This window comes from Mycothermus thermophilus, assembly GCF_041956435.1.
Source record: "Mycothermus thermophilus strain CBS 625.91 unplaced genomic scaffold VTJ04scaffold_6, whole genome shotgun sequence".
Lineage (NCBI taxonomy): Eukaryota > Fungi > Ascomycota > Sordariomycetes > Sordariales > Chaetomiaceae > Mycothermus > Mycothermus thermophilus.
Genome location: NW_027191432.1, coordinates 1,824,203 through 1,838,940, shown reverse-complemented (window position 1 = coordinate 1,838,940; position 14,738 = coordinate 1,824,203). Strand labels below are relative to the sequence as shown.

Genomic DNA, 14,738 nt, shown 5'->3' with positions numbered 1-14,738 from the left:
GAGTTGGACGGAGGCCGTGCATTTTATATTGGAGGACCGCTTGGTCGTGCTCCTTCCATGCTGCTGGACTGTCAAGACCAGAGGTACCTTGGAGGTAACCACGGTCGGCAATTACCTGGCAGGTCCATGGTGGTGAGGAGATGGTAAGAATATTGGGGGCAAGTTTGAAGGAAAAAAAACGATGATAAGAAGGGAAAACGGAAAGTGGTGGGTAAAAACAAACGACAAAGGGCAGGAAGTGAGCAAGTTAACGAAAAAGAAAACGGAAGGAAATGAGGCAAAGTGGGCAGATGGGAAGAAAAGAGAAGGAAGTTGTGAAAAATGTTGAGCCGGTGGGGAGGGAAACAAGTGAGGAGATGCAAAAGTAAACAACAAGAGGCAATAAATAAAAAAAAAATGGTGCTTACCCAGTGAGCGCAACACGAGCACGAGCACCCGGAGGCTCGTTCATCTGGCCGAAAACCAGAGCGACCTTGGACTCGCCGTCGAGCTGGATGACGGAAGTCTGCTGCATTTCGTGGTACAAGTCGTTACCCTCACGGGTACGCTCGCCGACGCCGGTGAAGACGGAGAAACCACCGTGGGCCTTGGCGATGTTGTTGATGAGCTCTTGAATGAAGACAGTCTTGCCGACGCCGGCACCACCGAAGAGACCGATCTTGCCACCGCGAGCATACGGGGCGAGCAGATCGACGACCTTGATACCCGTGACAAGAATCTCGGCGGTGGTGGACTGCTCAGTGAAGGGAGGGGCCTCGGCATGAATCGGCATGCGCTTGTCCGTCTTGATGGGGCCGCGCTCGTCAATGGGATCACCGGTGACGTTCAGGATACGGCCAAGGGTGGCACGGCCGACGCTGTCCAGAGTCAGTCGCTGGGACGGGCAAGGAAACCCCAAAGATGGACTCACGGAATGGTGATGGGAGCACCAGCTAGCACCAAGTCAGTAAATGGAATGCAGAGAAAAGCGGGAAGAGCAGAAAAAAACTCACTGTCGGTGGCCTTGGCACCACGAACGAGACCCTCGGTACCTGTTGCGATGTTTAGAGAGTGTTGTGCGCATTCTCGGGCCGTCTCAACCCACCGTCCATGGCAATGCAGCGCACGACATTCTCGCCCAAGTGTTGCTGCACCGGTGTTAGATCTCCGAGTCGTAACATAACCCCGCGGGGCCGAGGAGGGGTTAGAGTTAACATACAGCGACCTCGAGGACGAGCTTCTGGCCATTGTTGTCGGTCTCGAGGGCGTTCAGGATAGGCGGCAGCTTGTCGGTGTCGAACTTGACTGTTGACGAGCGACGTCAGCAGGCCTGACTTTCTGGGAGGCAAAGTCGAGGTGGAAAATGGCTGCGCGCGACCCAAGAAACAAAGTCGAGGTGGTCGCGCGCAGCCCACCGGAGGCGAGCGATCGAGGTTTGCGGGGAAGGGAAAAGCGCAAAAGTAACGGCGCGCGAACAAAGAAATCGGAGGAGGGGTTTTTGGTACTAACCATCGACAATGGCACCTGGTGACCGAGTTTCGCGGTTAGCAAAAAGATCCTTTGGGCACGAATTTCTCGGGCAAAGACGGGGCGGAGAGACTCGGAGGAGCGCAAGGCAATTCGAGGGAACAGAGGGCTTACCGATAACCTGGTAGATCTTGCCATCGCCAACGCTGGACGTGCTGGCGAACCTGCTGAGAGCCGAAGCGCGGAGGTTGAGGCTGGTCGGGCGAACGGCGCGACGAGTCGCGGCGGCGAAGGACGGACGAGCCGACCGGGCGAACGCAGAAATGCCGCTGCGCAGAGCGAGAAAAAGTGTGCGTCAGTACCAAATCGACTCAATTGAGGCATAGCAAGAGGAAAAAAGCCATAGAGCAAAAGTAACTCACCTCTTGAACATCCTGACGACGTTGGGCGGACTTGGGGTCGGCGAATGCGATGGGTGAGAAAGTTGAGTTCGGGAAGGAGGAAGGGAGAAGTCGGGTTCGAAAATCTCTCGAGATGGTTTCCTTCCTGGACGGCTGTGGGGCTCGGATTAACACGTGATATCCGATTTGGGAAAAGTGTGGGGCCTCGGACCGATTTCGGAGCTCTAGTTTTTCCATACCGAACCCTGTGTGACCCTAACCCTAACCCCAGATACCCTAACCCTGTATCTCCGCGCTCTCGAGATGCGAGCTTCCGGACCAAAAAAAAACACTTGGGCGAGACGTTGGGCATGACCGCGACTTGGGTGAATCCAGGGTCTGAACCAGCCAACCATCACCGCCCGCATCCATTCAAAGTGCTGCATCTCACCAGCCCCAGAGTTGAGCGGCGACTGTAATGCGGCCACATCCTGAAACAGAACAATTAAAACATGTCAAATGTTACTGATGAGCTGTTTATATTGCAACAAAATTGATTTTGTTTTAATGCGACTCGATGTCTGGTGTCTTCTTTGCTGTTGCTGTTGACGACCCACCGGAAGGTTCCGGAGACGACAATTGCCAAGGCTGCCCGATGCTCGCAAAGGTAAAATGCCGATCCATCCATCCATCGTGTGGGTTGCGGGCCAAGTGGCATTGGATTGCCCCGCAGCTCGCAACCAACCCTAACCCGGGTCTGGAGGCTGGGAGACGACGCCTCGAGGAATGGAGGTGAGGTAGTAGGGGGGGCCCCTTGAGAACAAAATAAGAAGTACGGAGTACAGTTGCACTTCAGGCATGAAGTTCTTGTTGCAGGGGCCGGGAGGGTGGCATCCACCCCCCTGGCCTCTGCTCTTCTGAACACTTGGATGGCGATATCCACGTAGGCGTCGACTCGGTTGTCGACCTGGCCTCGGCCTGGCCAACTTCTGGTCTTGGATTGGCGGTCATGATGGCTAGCATTGTAGCTCTTAGAGGAGTTGGCCATATAGGAGTGACTAAATCACACACAGATAGAGCGAACACCTAAGCATTGCTACCCAGGATAACAGGAAAGAAAGCATTTGGGCTTGACAATTTCAGCTAAACCTTGTGTGGTGGCCGAGATTGTGTTCTCTTGGCGTCTCTCTGTGAGGATTGAAATCCCTCAATCGAAGCGAAGTGATCGCTTCGCTTCTATGAGACATTCATTTCCTGAGGGAAGCCAGTCATAAAGATACAAGGGAGCTGGCTCTGAGGTATACAAGTCTCTTTCTATAAGGGATATCCGTCCATCTGTAAACACTGGGCCATTGACAACGAACCTGGTATTACAAGGTGTTCGCTATGTCCTACATTGTCCAAGCACCAGGAGTTTGGAAGAACAAGACATCTCGTCCTCGAAGAGCTACAATGCTAGCCATCATGATCGCCAATCCAAGACCAGAAGTTGGCCAGGCCGAGGCCAGGTCGACAACCGAGTCGACGCCTACGTAGATATCGCCATCCAAGTGTTCAGAAGAGCAGAGGCCAGAGGGGTGGATGCCATCCTCCCGGCCCCTGCAACAAGAACTTCATCCCTGACAGGTCGAATAACAAGCAGTGGCAAAGGGCAGTGGCAGGAACAATCCAGTGATATTATTGTGTAAGTCCACTGCCATCGAAATGAACACGTGAGAAACCACATGGGACAACACTACCGTGGTTGTTCGACGGTCCATTATATCCTAGTTACAAGGACGTAATGCTATCAATCCTCCGAAGACCGTCCCCTTTGAAGAAGAATATCCGAGCTCTTTTTTTTCTCGCACAAAAGCCAACCCATTGAGACCTTCCAAGACAACACCTCCGCTAACACTGCTCTCACGGCTTGTCGAGAGTCGACTCCAGCGCCAAAACCTGTACACTCTGTCAGCACCAAGCAACGTCACGTAGTCGGATCATAAAAAACTTACAAAAGCGGTCCGGCACGGGATATAGACGTGCGTGCAGTTCTTCCTGCCGTTCCACTCAAGTGGCTCCGTAAAGAACCGCGTCGACGCATCAAGCCGGCAGAAGCCGCCATGCTCCTTGGTATCCGTGTCCAGCACAATCCTGTATGTTCCCGGCACCTCAACCCCAATCCGATAGTCGGTGAAGCTTTGCGTCGGGTGGAAGTTGAACACAAACACCAACCCGGCGCGCTCAAAGACAATCACCTTGTCACCCTCGTGCTTCAGAGAAATGTACGCCTGGGGGCTGTGCAGCCATCCGTACTTCTCCTCGCACAGGTTCATGGACCGGTCGAAGTTGTTGAGGTACTGGTAGCGCAGCAGGTGGTCCTCGGTCAGGTTGAACTGGCGGCGGGCGTACCAGAAAGAGTTCTGGTTGCCCTCGCGCGGGAAGTCGAGCCACTCGGGGTGGCCGAACTCGTTGCCTTCGAAGTTGAGCCAACCCTCGCCGCCCAGGCCGTGCGTGAGGAGCCGGATCATCTTGTGCAGTGCCATGCCCCGGTCGATGACTGGCGTGAGTGGGGCGAGTACGGACATGTTGGTGTACAGCTCCGCGTCGCAGAGGTGCATCATGATGGTTTTGTCTCCGACGAGCCTTCAAAGGGTCAGTCACTAGGGTTCAAATTAGAAACAATAGAGAGGGCATCTTACGCTTGATCGTGACTCTCGGCATACGCAATCGTTTTCTCTCCATACCGGCGGTTGGTCAGGGTCCAGCAGATGTTGCCGATGTCCCAGTCCTCATCCTTCTTTTCCTTGAGAATCTTGATCCACATGTCCGGGATGGCCATCGCGAGACGGTAGTCGAAGCCGACACCGCCCAACGAGAGCGGCAGACACAATGCAGGCATCCCGGACACATCCTCAGCCACAGTAATGACCTCGGGATACAGGCTGTGGAGCATCTCGTTGGCCAGCATGAGGTAGACAAGCGCCTCCTCGTCGACATCGGCGCCGAAGTATTCATGGTATCCGCCAGAAAAGCCCCTGAGATTGTCAGCACGTTCACCTTCCAAAGACAAACAGGCAACACTTACGTCCCAATGCCGTGGTGAAGGTACAGCATGCTCGTGACGCCATCGAACCGGAATCCATCAAACCCATACTCATCCATCCAGAACCGCAAGTTGCTTAGCAGGAAGCGCATGACCTCATGGTGGCCATAGTTGAACAGCCGGCTGTCCCAAAGATCATGCCGGCCGCGACCGCCCTCGTGGAAATACTGATGATCCGTTCCATCAAACTGATTCAAGCCATCTAGCACGTTCTTGCTCGCGTGGCTATGCACGACATCCAGCAGCACCACCAAGCCCAGGCTGTGCGCTGTGTCCACCAACTCCTTCAAATCCTCGGGCTCGCCATACCGGCTGCTCGCGGCAAAGAAGTTGTTCACCTGGTAGCCGAAGCTGGCATAGTATGCATGCTCCATAATGGCCATGAGCTGGATGGCGTTGTACCCGAGGCTCTTGATGCGGGGGAGCATGTTGCGGGTGAACTCCTTGTAAGTGGAGACACGGAGCTCAGGGGATGAGATGCCGACGTGGGCCTCGTAGATGCGCAGGCTGGCGGGCCGCTTTGGCCGGGAGTGCTTGAAGACGTACCGCTCAGAAGCCGGCGGGTTCCAGAAGCGCGCATCGTAGGCCGGAGAGACGGACAGGTCCTGTGTCGCGTACTTGGTCCAGGCAGGGAGGCGGTCGACCCATTCGCCGGAAGGCAATTCGAGGGAGATCTGTGAAGGTTAGCTTTTTACTCCTCTCAGCTCGACACTGTATCTGGTGATATACCTTGATCTTGGAGTTGTGGGGGACCGCAGGTTGCCCGTCAGCCGTTGGGGGGATAGTGATCTCGAAGACGCCAAACTCATTCTTCGTCATGGGGTGGGAGGACCTGTCCCATTGGTCTGTGAAGAGTTAGATAGGCAACGCCCTGTAGGAGTTGTCGTGAAAACCTACTGAAGTCGCCAATAAGCGCAGCCTTGACGGCATTTGGCGCCCATTCTCGGTACACAATGGTACCATCGTCAAGCGCCCTGATGCCGAATTTCTCAGTTCCCTAAGACGAGGTCAGTCAGGATACTTAGAGCACCTAGGGGGTCAAGTAATAGCACAAACCTTGCTAAATTTGTCCAGCCCTCCCTCTGTTTCATCAATCTTCTTGATCCACTCCTGAGCCTTGGAGTAGCGGCGCTTCAAAGCCTCCTTGAAGGGCTCCAGCCAGGGATCGAGCTTGAGGACTCCTAGAAACACGGTCTCAGTATTTGTTCAAATTTGTGGTTGTTGAAGTTTGTGCGACGAACCGGTGCCATCCCTGGGGATATCATCACCGACTATCACACCGGTGCTGGCTAGTGTATTTGCTGATGTCTCCGCCATTGAGTTTGTTTTTTGAGGAAGGCAAGTTGAGTTCAGGCAGTCTGAGGTCAACGGCTGACGAAGTTGACTTGGGAGAAGTGGAAGAACACGGCGCAATTCAAGGAGATGCCAGAAGGTAGCCCTAGCCCAACAATATCAAGGTGCCAACCTGAAGTTTGTTGAGTCAATAGAGGTCAGGCAGCGACGGGAATGTGACAAGACGCAATCACAAGCGGGGTGGCGATATGAAAAAAATAATAATCCCAACAAGAAACTCACGCGTCGGGCGAGGTAGCAGTGCCGCTCGGAAGCTTGGAGATCTCGTGTTCCCAGCTGCAGGTTGTATGTATCTTGGACGGGACAATGCGAGGAGGCCCAATCTTGGATACTGTGGGATTACATCATGCATCATGAACAAGCAGGTCTCGCCTCTGCGTCTATTTCTGCTACATCCCTGGGCCAACCGAGTCCAGATTCTTTCTCATTCTTGCCCAAGAACACCCGAGCACGGAAGTTCCTGCAGGTTCCTTGCCAACCCGACGAGGAAAACTGCCCGCCATGGACGGGACGGGAGATGAGCACCACCCCTGTGCTACGAAAAGAGGAGGAAACCTAACCTTAATGCTTGCCCAACTCCAGGGGTTGAAGGTTGACAGAGCTTGCTGCGCCTTTATCGGCGTGTGATGACAGTGTCAAAAGGCCCGATGATGCTGATAAGAGTGCCGTTAGCGGAGCCCGAGTCCACGGCACGGCACCACGGGACTTGCCGACTGCTGTCCATTGGCCAAAGCTTCAGTGAGGTCCCCGCCTGAAGAGGGGCAGCTAACAGCACCTTCAGTGGCCCCTCATCCAGCTGGGCTCCCCGCTAAAGGATCCATCTCCCTTGCATCCAACGGGGCAACCTGGAAGCACTGGGCCAGTCTTGCATCTCGGCATTGACCTCTGTAAGCTGCAGGAGGTGGCGTGGCTCATCCGGACATCGCCTCCCAGAGAATCTACTGTCACCTGCCCAAGACATCCATCTCAAGGACCATTTCGGTTCTTCCGTGAATCCTCCAATTTGCCTGCGCAAGCAATGACGGCAAGCCGACTCCCATAATGTCGGTCCTAGGCCGGCATCGAGCGCTGATACGCGTCACCGCGGCAATCCATCTTCCCTATCTTCGGCATCCCGCCACTTCCTCCTCGCCCTGCTTCCGTTATTCAACATCGAGCGTCCTGCTGTCTGCTTCCCGTCGACCTAACTACTTCGATTCCGGCTACAGCAGCACGTACGATCCGACCCAGGAACAAGGGCGTGGTCCCATCTTCAATAACAAGAACACCTTTGGCGTCCCGCAGTTCTACCCGCGTGACCTCAAGAAACGTGTCGACGACTACGTTGTGGGCCAGGACCGAGCAAAGAAGACAATATGCTCCGTCATATTCAACCACTACCAGAACCTGCGCCGGCGCCAGCAGCACGAGCTGCAGGACCAGCACCTGCGTGAGAAGCTCCAGCGGCAAAAGTATGCCCAGGAGCAGGAGGCGTTTGAGCGTGCCGGCTTCAACACGACTGCTGGAGCCCGCGTGCATACCGTCGAAGGTGGGCGGTGGCCCTCGCGTCGTTATCCCGCTGCTTTCCCTGCGCGATCTTCCCGGCGGCAGGCTGATGATGATCATGATGCCAACGACTTACTTTCCCATCCCGAAGACGAGTTCCCAGGCCATTCTGACTCCGTCCGCGGAACCCATGTGAACCCGGATTCCATCCCAGCGTACGAAACCCCGTCATCCGTCGAACAGGACTTGATTGTGCCGGAGGATCCTTCGGTGCCGGAGCACGTCAAGATCGACAAGAGCAACCTGCTTCTGATCGGACCGACGGGTGTGGGAAAGACGTATATCCTGGAGTGGGTCTGCCCAAGCATTTCACCACCGCCTTGGACCGTGTTAATGTTGGTATCTGCCTTGTAGGACCCTAAGCAAGAAGCTCAACGTGCCCTTTACCATTTGCGACTGCAATTCGTTCACGCAGGCAGGCTACATTGGACAAGACGTTGAATCGTGTATCGAACGGTTGTTGATCGAAGCCAACTACGACATCAAGGCGGCCGAGTACGGTATCGTGGTGCTGGATGAGTTTGACAAGATCGCGAAACGTGAAACGGTCAATGGCCGGGATGTGGGCGGGGAGGGTGTACAGCAGGCGCTGCTTAAGTTGGTCGAGGGCACAAAGGTGACGATCAATATTAAGGACCACCGATCCTCCCGTACGACCAACAGCTCTCCCGGCGGGTACGGGTCCTCAACAACCCCTTCCTCCCCGACACCTACCCCAGGCAAAGTTGACCAGTACACTATCGACACGACCAACATTCTCTTCGTGTTCTGTGGCGCATTTGTCGGCCTCGACAAAATCATTCTCCGCCGCGTCGCCAAGCCGTCCATCGGCTTCGGCTCCGACGTGCGCGGTCGTGTCTCGTCCATGTCCATGACGGACATCAAAGACATCCTCCCACCCGAATCGTACAAACACCTCCCACACCAGCCCCATACCCAAACCCCCGGCAGCAGCACGGGCTTCACCCCGCTCGACCTCACCACCCCTGCCGACCTGCAAGCCTACGGCTTTATCCCGGAGCTGATTGGGCGCCTGCACAACATCTGCGCCCTCTCGCCTCTGTCCCTTGACGAGCTGTACCGCATCCTCACCGAACCCCGCAACAGCCTCGTCGCCCAATACACCGCCCTCTTCGAGACTTACCCGAGCCGGCTCTTCTTCACGCGTCGCGCCCTGTACGCCATCGCCGAGCGCGCCGCCAAGAACGAGACGGGCGCGCGCGGCCTCAAGATGGAGATGGAGCGCGTGCTGGCGGAGCCCATGTTTGAGGCGCCCATGCCGTACGTGCTCATCACGGAGGCGTGCGTGAAAGGGGAGGAGAAGGCGGGGTATTGGGGCAAGGATGGGTTGCTGGAGCTTCAGAGGAGAATGCGAGAGGAGGATGAGCCTGATGAGCACCAAGAGGCGGCGACGACTTTTGAGCAGTTCAGGGAGGCTGGGTTGAGCGGAGGATAGGTTTCCTATTTGGTTGGCATATAGGTGTAGGCCGTGGGTGTTGTCTACATGTGGTTGCGATGGGCTTTCGTACCTAGGTCACGTTTGGCATCAAACATGGCGGGCCGGCGTTAGGAGGGATGGTTTTTGGTCATTCGTTTCCGTGGGCTGGGAAAGGCTCGTTACGGGGGTTGGGATTGGGATAGGGTGACATGACAATGGGATTGAATCGCAGGCTTTTGTTTCTTTTTTTTTTCGATTCGATGGTTTATATTTCTTCATGCCATGGCAAAGACTGCTCGAGGATTTCAAGGACACTTGGGGGTTTGGTTCAGTGGATACACATGTACAGAGTACATCCAGAAGTAACTTGCAAGACCAACAACGGATTATGTCTTCGAGTCGACTACCTACCTCCTTTTGTTATGATTTCCATACCCAGTGGGCACATACCTTATGTACATCTCACACCTCCTTGGTTGCGTTGTTTAATTGTCAAATGCAGTGCTAAGTCCTGCCCTCTTGATCTTATCGGATGGTGGGGCAGCGGGATCGGAGCTCCAAGTTCAGTTTCCCAGAAAAGGAGGGGCACCTTGGTTGTTTGAAACTTGCATCTGAACCTCCAAATAAACCTCCCGAACAAACTCCTCAGAGAATAAATATTGCCCTTAATCTTGAGCAGAACTGTCCTCCAACTTTGCCAGGTCCTTCCGTCTCACTGTCAATCCGAGGTACTCACACTTCAACCACAGCCCCTTCCAGCTCGAGAACGCCCCCACCTCAAACTTCCATCATCCGCTCGCCGAGTCCTTCAACCAAGGCAACCTATTCCACGCCTAGGTTTTCAGTCGCCGGGATCCCTTCCACATCCCAGACACGACTAGGCACAAAGGATGGCATCCTCTTCAATAGACCCGCCAGGGTCTTCAACCCAAGAGCAAGACCAGCTCCCTCTCCGTTCCACACCTCCAGAACAACCAACGCCAACAGCGCCAAAAGCAACCGTCACCGCGCTTCCCCCCTTCCAACCCGACCTCTACCACCGCGCCTGGTCCTCCGTCCCACACCCGTCCCTCCCCCTGCTCGCCACCGCCCACGCCAAGTCCGTCACTGTCTTCTCCCTCACCACGTTCACCAAGCACAGCGCCCTGACGGGCGGCCACGCCCGCTCCGTGCGCACCGTGGCATGGCAACCTCCCCGCGGGAATAACAAGAAGCGCCTCGGCTTGGTGACGGGCAGCTTTGACGCGACAGCCGGGTTATGGAGCTTCGACGTCGAGAGCTCCGAATCCAGGCTGGAAAAGGAAGTCCGACTCAAAGACGACCACGATGACGACCAAGACGGCTCAGATTCTTCCACCCCGGAGTGGGAATTCAACCTCGTCCTCGAAGGCCACGAAAACGAAATCAAATCCCTCTCCTTCTCTCCCGGCGGCCAATTCCTGGCCACCTGCAGCCGCGACAAATCCGTCTGGATCTGGGAGGACGTGTCCCCGCCCTCCGCCACGTCGGACAACGAAGACGAGGACGCCAACGGCGACTGGGAAACCGTCGCCGTGCTCAACGAGCACGAGGGCGACGTCAAATGCGTCGCGTGGTGTCCGTCGCGGCTCCCTGGCGCTAGGGCGCTGGCCGCCAAGAGGAGGTACTACAGCGCCGAGTGCCTCGCGAGCGCGAGCTACGATAACACGGTGCGGATCTGGAGGGAGGATGCGGCCGACGGAGGGGAGTGGACTTGCGTGGCGGTTTTGGAAGGGCACGAGGGCACGGTGTGGGGGTTGCAGTGGGAGGAGTCGGGCGCAGTCAGAGGCGGCGGCAAGGACGGGAAGAGGAACGCGAGGTTTCCGAGGTTGATGACCTGTTCGGCCGACGGGACGATCAAGGTGTGGAGTCTGAAGCTGGAGGAGGGTGAGCTGGACGAGGATGGGGACGAGATGGAGGTGGACGACAACCCCTTCCGCGGTATTCCGAATACCATGCGCCGCTCGCTGCGCGAGGAGTGGGAGTGCACCGCCGTTCTGCCGCGCGTACATACGCGGGATGTGTACTCGGTGGCATGGAGCGCAGAAACGGGGCTAGTGGCGAGCACGGGGAGTGATGGAGTTATTGCTGTGTATGCCGAGGAAGAGGAAGAAGGAGGGCCGAGCACCTGGCGCGTGCTGGGGACCATCGCAGGAGGCCATGGGCCGTACGAGATCAACCATATCACATGGTGCAAGCGGTTTGATCCAGGGGCTGGGGAAGGCCGCGGCAGGGAAGAGATGCTTGTCACAACGGGCGACGATGGCGTGGTGAGGCCGTGGCAGGTGAGGATAAGTTAGTTACGTAGGGCAATAACTTATGTAGCTATGTAGTTAATTGTAGATACAATCCTACGAACCCGCCTAGGTGGGTTCGGACTGCAGCCATCTCCCTCTCTCCCTCCACCTCTCTCTCCGTCACAGTCGAGCAACCAGCTCCCATCCCCGATTGCATCCTGCTTCAGCACAAGATCGTGTTTAATCCAACCCCCCCAGACAATTACCTCTACACACGCTCCGCACAAGCTTTGCACTTCCAACGCCTGCCCGCGGCCATCGCTTCCTCAGGATTCTCAACACACCTATCATGGTACAGCCGGTTCGTGCACGCTTTGTTCGCACAGACCACCATGCTGGGCACCGGCACCGGCTCTCCACACTTGGTGCAGCACCCGCCTGTGGTTTTGGTTCTAGGCGGCCTGTCATCCGCCTCCTCTCCCTCTTTGAGCCCCGCCGCAGCGCGGCGAGCGCGAGCATCATTCAGCAGCTGGGTCGCCTCAAGAACCGCTGAATCCGGCAGGACGCGCCGCGCCAGAAGGATAGCAACGTGCTTGCTGAACTCGTCGGCGCGCGAACGGCGGGCGACCAGCCAAGCGGCCTTGTCGCGGACGAACTGCAGAAAGTAACGCGGCAGGTACTGCTCTGAGGAGAGGTGCTTGCGCAGAATGAAGGCGTCCCACTCTTGCAGGTACTCCTTCTCAGCCGGGTCGAGGTCGATGAAGTCTTGCAGGTTGTCGCGGTGTTTGAGCAACAACCAGGAGTCGTCCACCTCGTGCTGTGGCACGGGCGTGCCGGGTATGAGTTGGACCTTGCTGAGCGGGTCGAAGAGGGGTTGTTTGGTCTTGGGGACGAGGACCTTTTTGCGGGTATGCTTCGGGAGGGGTTTCTGAGAAGGCGGTTAGCTCCAGAACACCGGGGTGTTTTTACCGTCCAAATACCTACCTCTCGGGTCGCCTTGGGACCGGCTGCTCCGTAAACCTCACGGTCATTGTCGGGACCGAGACGTGACGTGACCCATGAGTCGTCCCCGTTGACATATTTCTCCAGGTCTAATGGCTTCACCGGAAGGCCGAGTTGATAGACCCGCGGCCGCAACGGAGAGCCGTTGCCGTTGGCGATAGGCTTGACAGTGACACAGTAACCCGCCTTGGGGCGGCTCTCAAAGTGGAAGTCGTACTGAGGATGGCACAGGTAGTGTGCGCGAAGTTGGCTGAGGCGGTCATTCTCGGCACCACACAACAGGCATGAAAACTTGTCTGTCTGGACCTGTTCTGGCGGGAGAATGTATGTGATTTTGTGCTCGTCTGGATGCCCGTTCTCATCGCCGTGCTTCCGCCGCTTTCGCGGCTCCCTGCCGACCGCATTGTTCCACATCTGCTTGACATTGTAATTGATATCCTGCCGCGCACGTCGAGACCGACTCGGTGTAAGCTCGCCCTCAGCCACGTCATCGCCTGGCTCTCCGAGACTAGCTCCCTGCTGGAGTTGTAGTGCAGCCTTAGGATCTCCGACGCCGTTAACTTGAGTGTCGTGTCCAACCCCGGCGTCGCCGTTGACGATGGCGTTGCCATTCGGTTGGGGAGGGGCCCGCTCATGCAGGTCGACGACTGAAATGGAAGATAGAATATCCTTGGAGTGCTCCCTCGGCCGAAGGTTGCTCGAGATTGGTGTCATCCAGCGGACGTCCATGTCCAAATAGAACTCTGTCTCTCCGGTGCCTGTCGGTTTCTTGAGCTGCAGGCGGGCCGTTTTGCGATTTCGAGCGGCGAAGATGTCACGGATATTGGCATAAAGCACCCATTGGCGCGACGGGAGGGTTCGGTTGTAAAAGGTGTCCTCATCGGTCTTGGGAACCAGCTCACTCATGGGGAGCAGCTCTTTAGGTGGCCAGTTTCCGTCACCGGCCGACTCCAGCTCAACGAAGACCGAGTACGAGTTCCCCAAACCAAACACAGCGTCGTCGTCTTGTTCCAGGAAGATCTTCTCCTCAGGGATGTGGAAAGGGCGGATGGAAGAAAAGCGAGCCATGGGCTTCGGGAAGCCGGCGGGGTCTTTCTTAAAGATGCGCAGGTCGCACAGCTGACTGTCGACATGCAGCACGACGGCCTCACCTGCCTTGTAGCCGCAGATGGTGAGCTTACAACGTGCTTTGACGTGGACGACGTCGCGGACATTCGGGGCGACGACTCCATTGAGGATGCCATTCTTGACGCGAGGGGCTTCCTTATGGCTTATTTTGAGCACCTCAATGCGGAGGGCGCGTTGAGCCGTGGCATGGTCCTCAAGCAGCGGAAAACCGTCGTATTCAGTGTCGATGCGGCGGCGTTTGGCCGCACGCTGAGCAAGAGCGTCATCATCCCCGACAGACTTTGGCTGGGATGAGATTTTGTTGCCCATACTAGAGTCCAAGTGATTGGTGGCTTTGACAAAGTTCCGGTGAAGGAAAGGTAGGCCGCGTTTCCGAGAATAAGGATAAGGGTGAGGTTGGGCCATGGCTAGTAGATTTCATGAGCAACACGGGTCTTGACAGCGGCGGTGGAGTAGGAGCTCCGAAAGAAGTCAACGGGATGCTGCAGGACTCCGTGGATGACTACTCGTACAGTGGGCAGCAGAGCGCAGCACCCATCGTTTGCCGTTCAAGGGTCCTCAGAAATGGCGCGGTGGATGCGCGGCGGGTTCCGTGCTTACGAGAGTTCTCGTACAAGTCAAACTCTGGAGACGTGTGAGAACCTTCTGGGTAAGAAAATGATGAGATGAATCTCCCAGGGGAATGCTGGGGATTTACCTGGCCAGGTGAGCAGCTTATGCTGATTTCACGCCTCAAATTTCAGAGATGACGACGCTGTGATTTTGGATTGAAAACCCACGGGTTGGTTGATGATGAAGAAATGGAGTGAGTCCGGCGTCACCCCGAAACCAGCGAGCAGCCGATGGAGTTGACGGAATTGCTGAGACAAGGATCCTGGAGTATCTTGTGAACAGGCCACTCAGATATGACAACTCGACGGTAAATATGATGCGGGATGGCGCAGGCCAATGACCGATCCAAAACCAGACTCAAGACTTCGTCCGGTTTATGGTCAAGTTCGAAGTTGACACTTCCCAGCAGGATGAGCAGTTCAACGCAGTCCACACCAGGGCTCTCCTGTGGATACTGAGCCAACCGTGCGAAATGTAGGAGTTGGGACGAAAAG

The 14,738-nt window shown here is 56.2% G+C and overlaps 5 protein-coding genes across 5 annotated transcripts; 2 read left to right on the top strand and 3 right to left on the bottom strand.

The window, feature by feature from the left end:
* Positions 1–403: 403 nt before the first annotated feature.
* VTJ04DRAFT_9087 (uncharacterized protein) lies at positions 404–1,879 on the bottom strand (the record flags this gene model as incomplete). The annotated part of the gene is made up of 8 exons (XM_069367595.1): positions 404–857; positions 911–932; positions 993–1,031; positions 1,085–1,127; positions 1,199–1,284; positions 1,489–1,503; positions 1,621–1,775; positions 1,869–1,879. 8 exons carry the CDS (start codon positions 1,877–1,879, stop codon positions 404–406), a joined length of 825 nt encoding a protein of 274 aa, XP_069215908.1.
* A 1,849-nt stretch (positions 1,880–3,728) lies between these two features.
* Positions 3,729–6,228, bottom strand: VTJ04DRAFT_9086 (uncharacterized protein; the record flags this gene model as incomplete). Its single annotated transcript, XM_069367594.1, has 8 exons — positions 3,729–3,764; positions 3,821–4,451; positions 4,508–4,843; positions 4,894–5,585; positions 5,641–5,756; positions 5,809–5,908; positions 5,968–6,092; positions 6,153–6,228. The coding sequence occupies 8 exons, from the start codon at positions 6,226–6,228 to the stop codon at positions 3,729–3,731; spliced, it is 2,112 nt and encodes a 703-aa protein (XP_069215907.1).
* A 1,077-nt stretch (positions 6,229–7,305) lies between these two features.
* On the top strand, positions 7,306–9,265 carry VTJ04DRAFT_9085 (uncharacterized protein; the record flags this gene model as incomplete). The annotated part of the gene is made up of 2 exons (XM_069367593.1): positions 7,306–8,099; positions 8,164–9,265. The coding sequence occupies 2 exons, from the start codon at positions 7,306–7,308 to the stop codon at positions 9,263–9,265; spliced, it is 1,896 nt and encodes a 631-aa protein (XP_069215906.1).
* An 872-nt stretch (positions 9,266–10,137) lies between these two features.
* VTJ04DRAFT_9084 (uncharacterized protein) lies at positions 10,138–11,565 on the top strand (the record flags this gene model as incomplete). The annotated part of the gene is made up of 1 exon (XM_069367592.1): positions 10,138–11,565. The coding sequence occupies one exon, from the start codon at positions 10,138–10,140 to the stop codon at positions 11,563–11,565; it is 1,428 nt and encodes a 475-aa protein (XP_069215905.1).
* A 205-nt stretch (positions 11,566–11,770) lies between these two features.
* On the bottom strand, positions 11,771–13,941 carry VTJ04DRAFT_9083 (uncharacterized protein; the record flags this gene model as incomplete). Its single annotated transcript, XM_069367591.1, has 2 exons — positions 11,771–12,430; positions 12,487–13,941. 2 exons carry the CDS (start codon positions 13,939–13,941, stop codon positions 11,771–11,773), a joined length of 2,115 nt encoding a protein of 704 aa, XP_069215904.1.
* Positions 13,942–14,738: the final 797 nt, after the last annotated feature.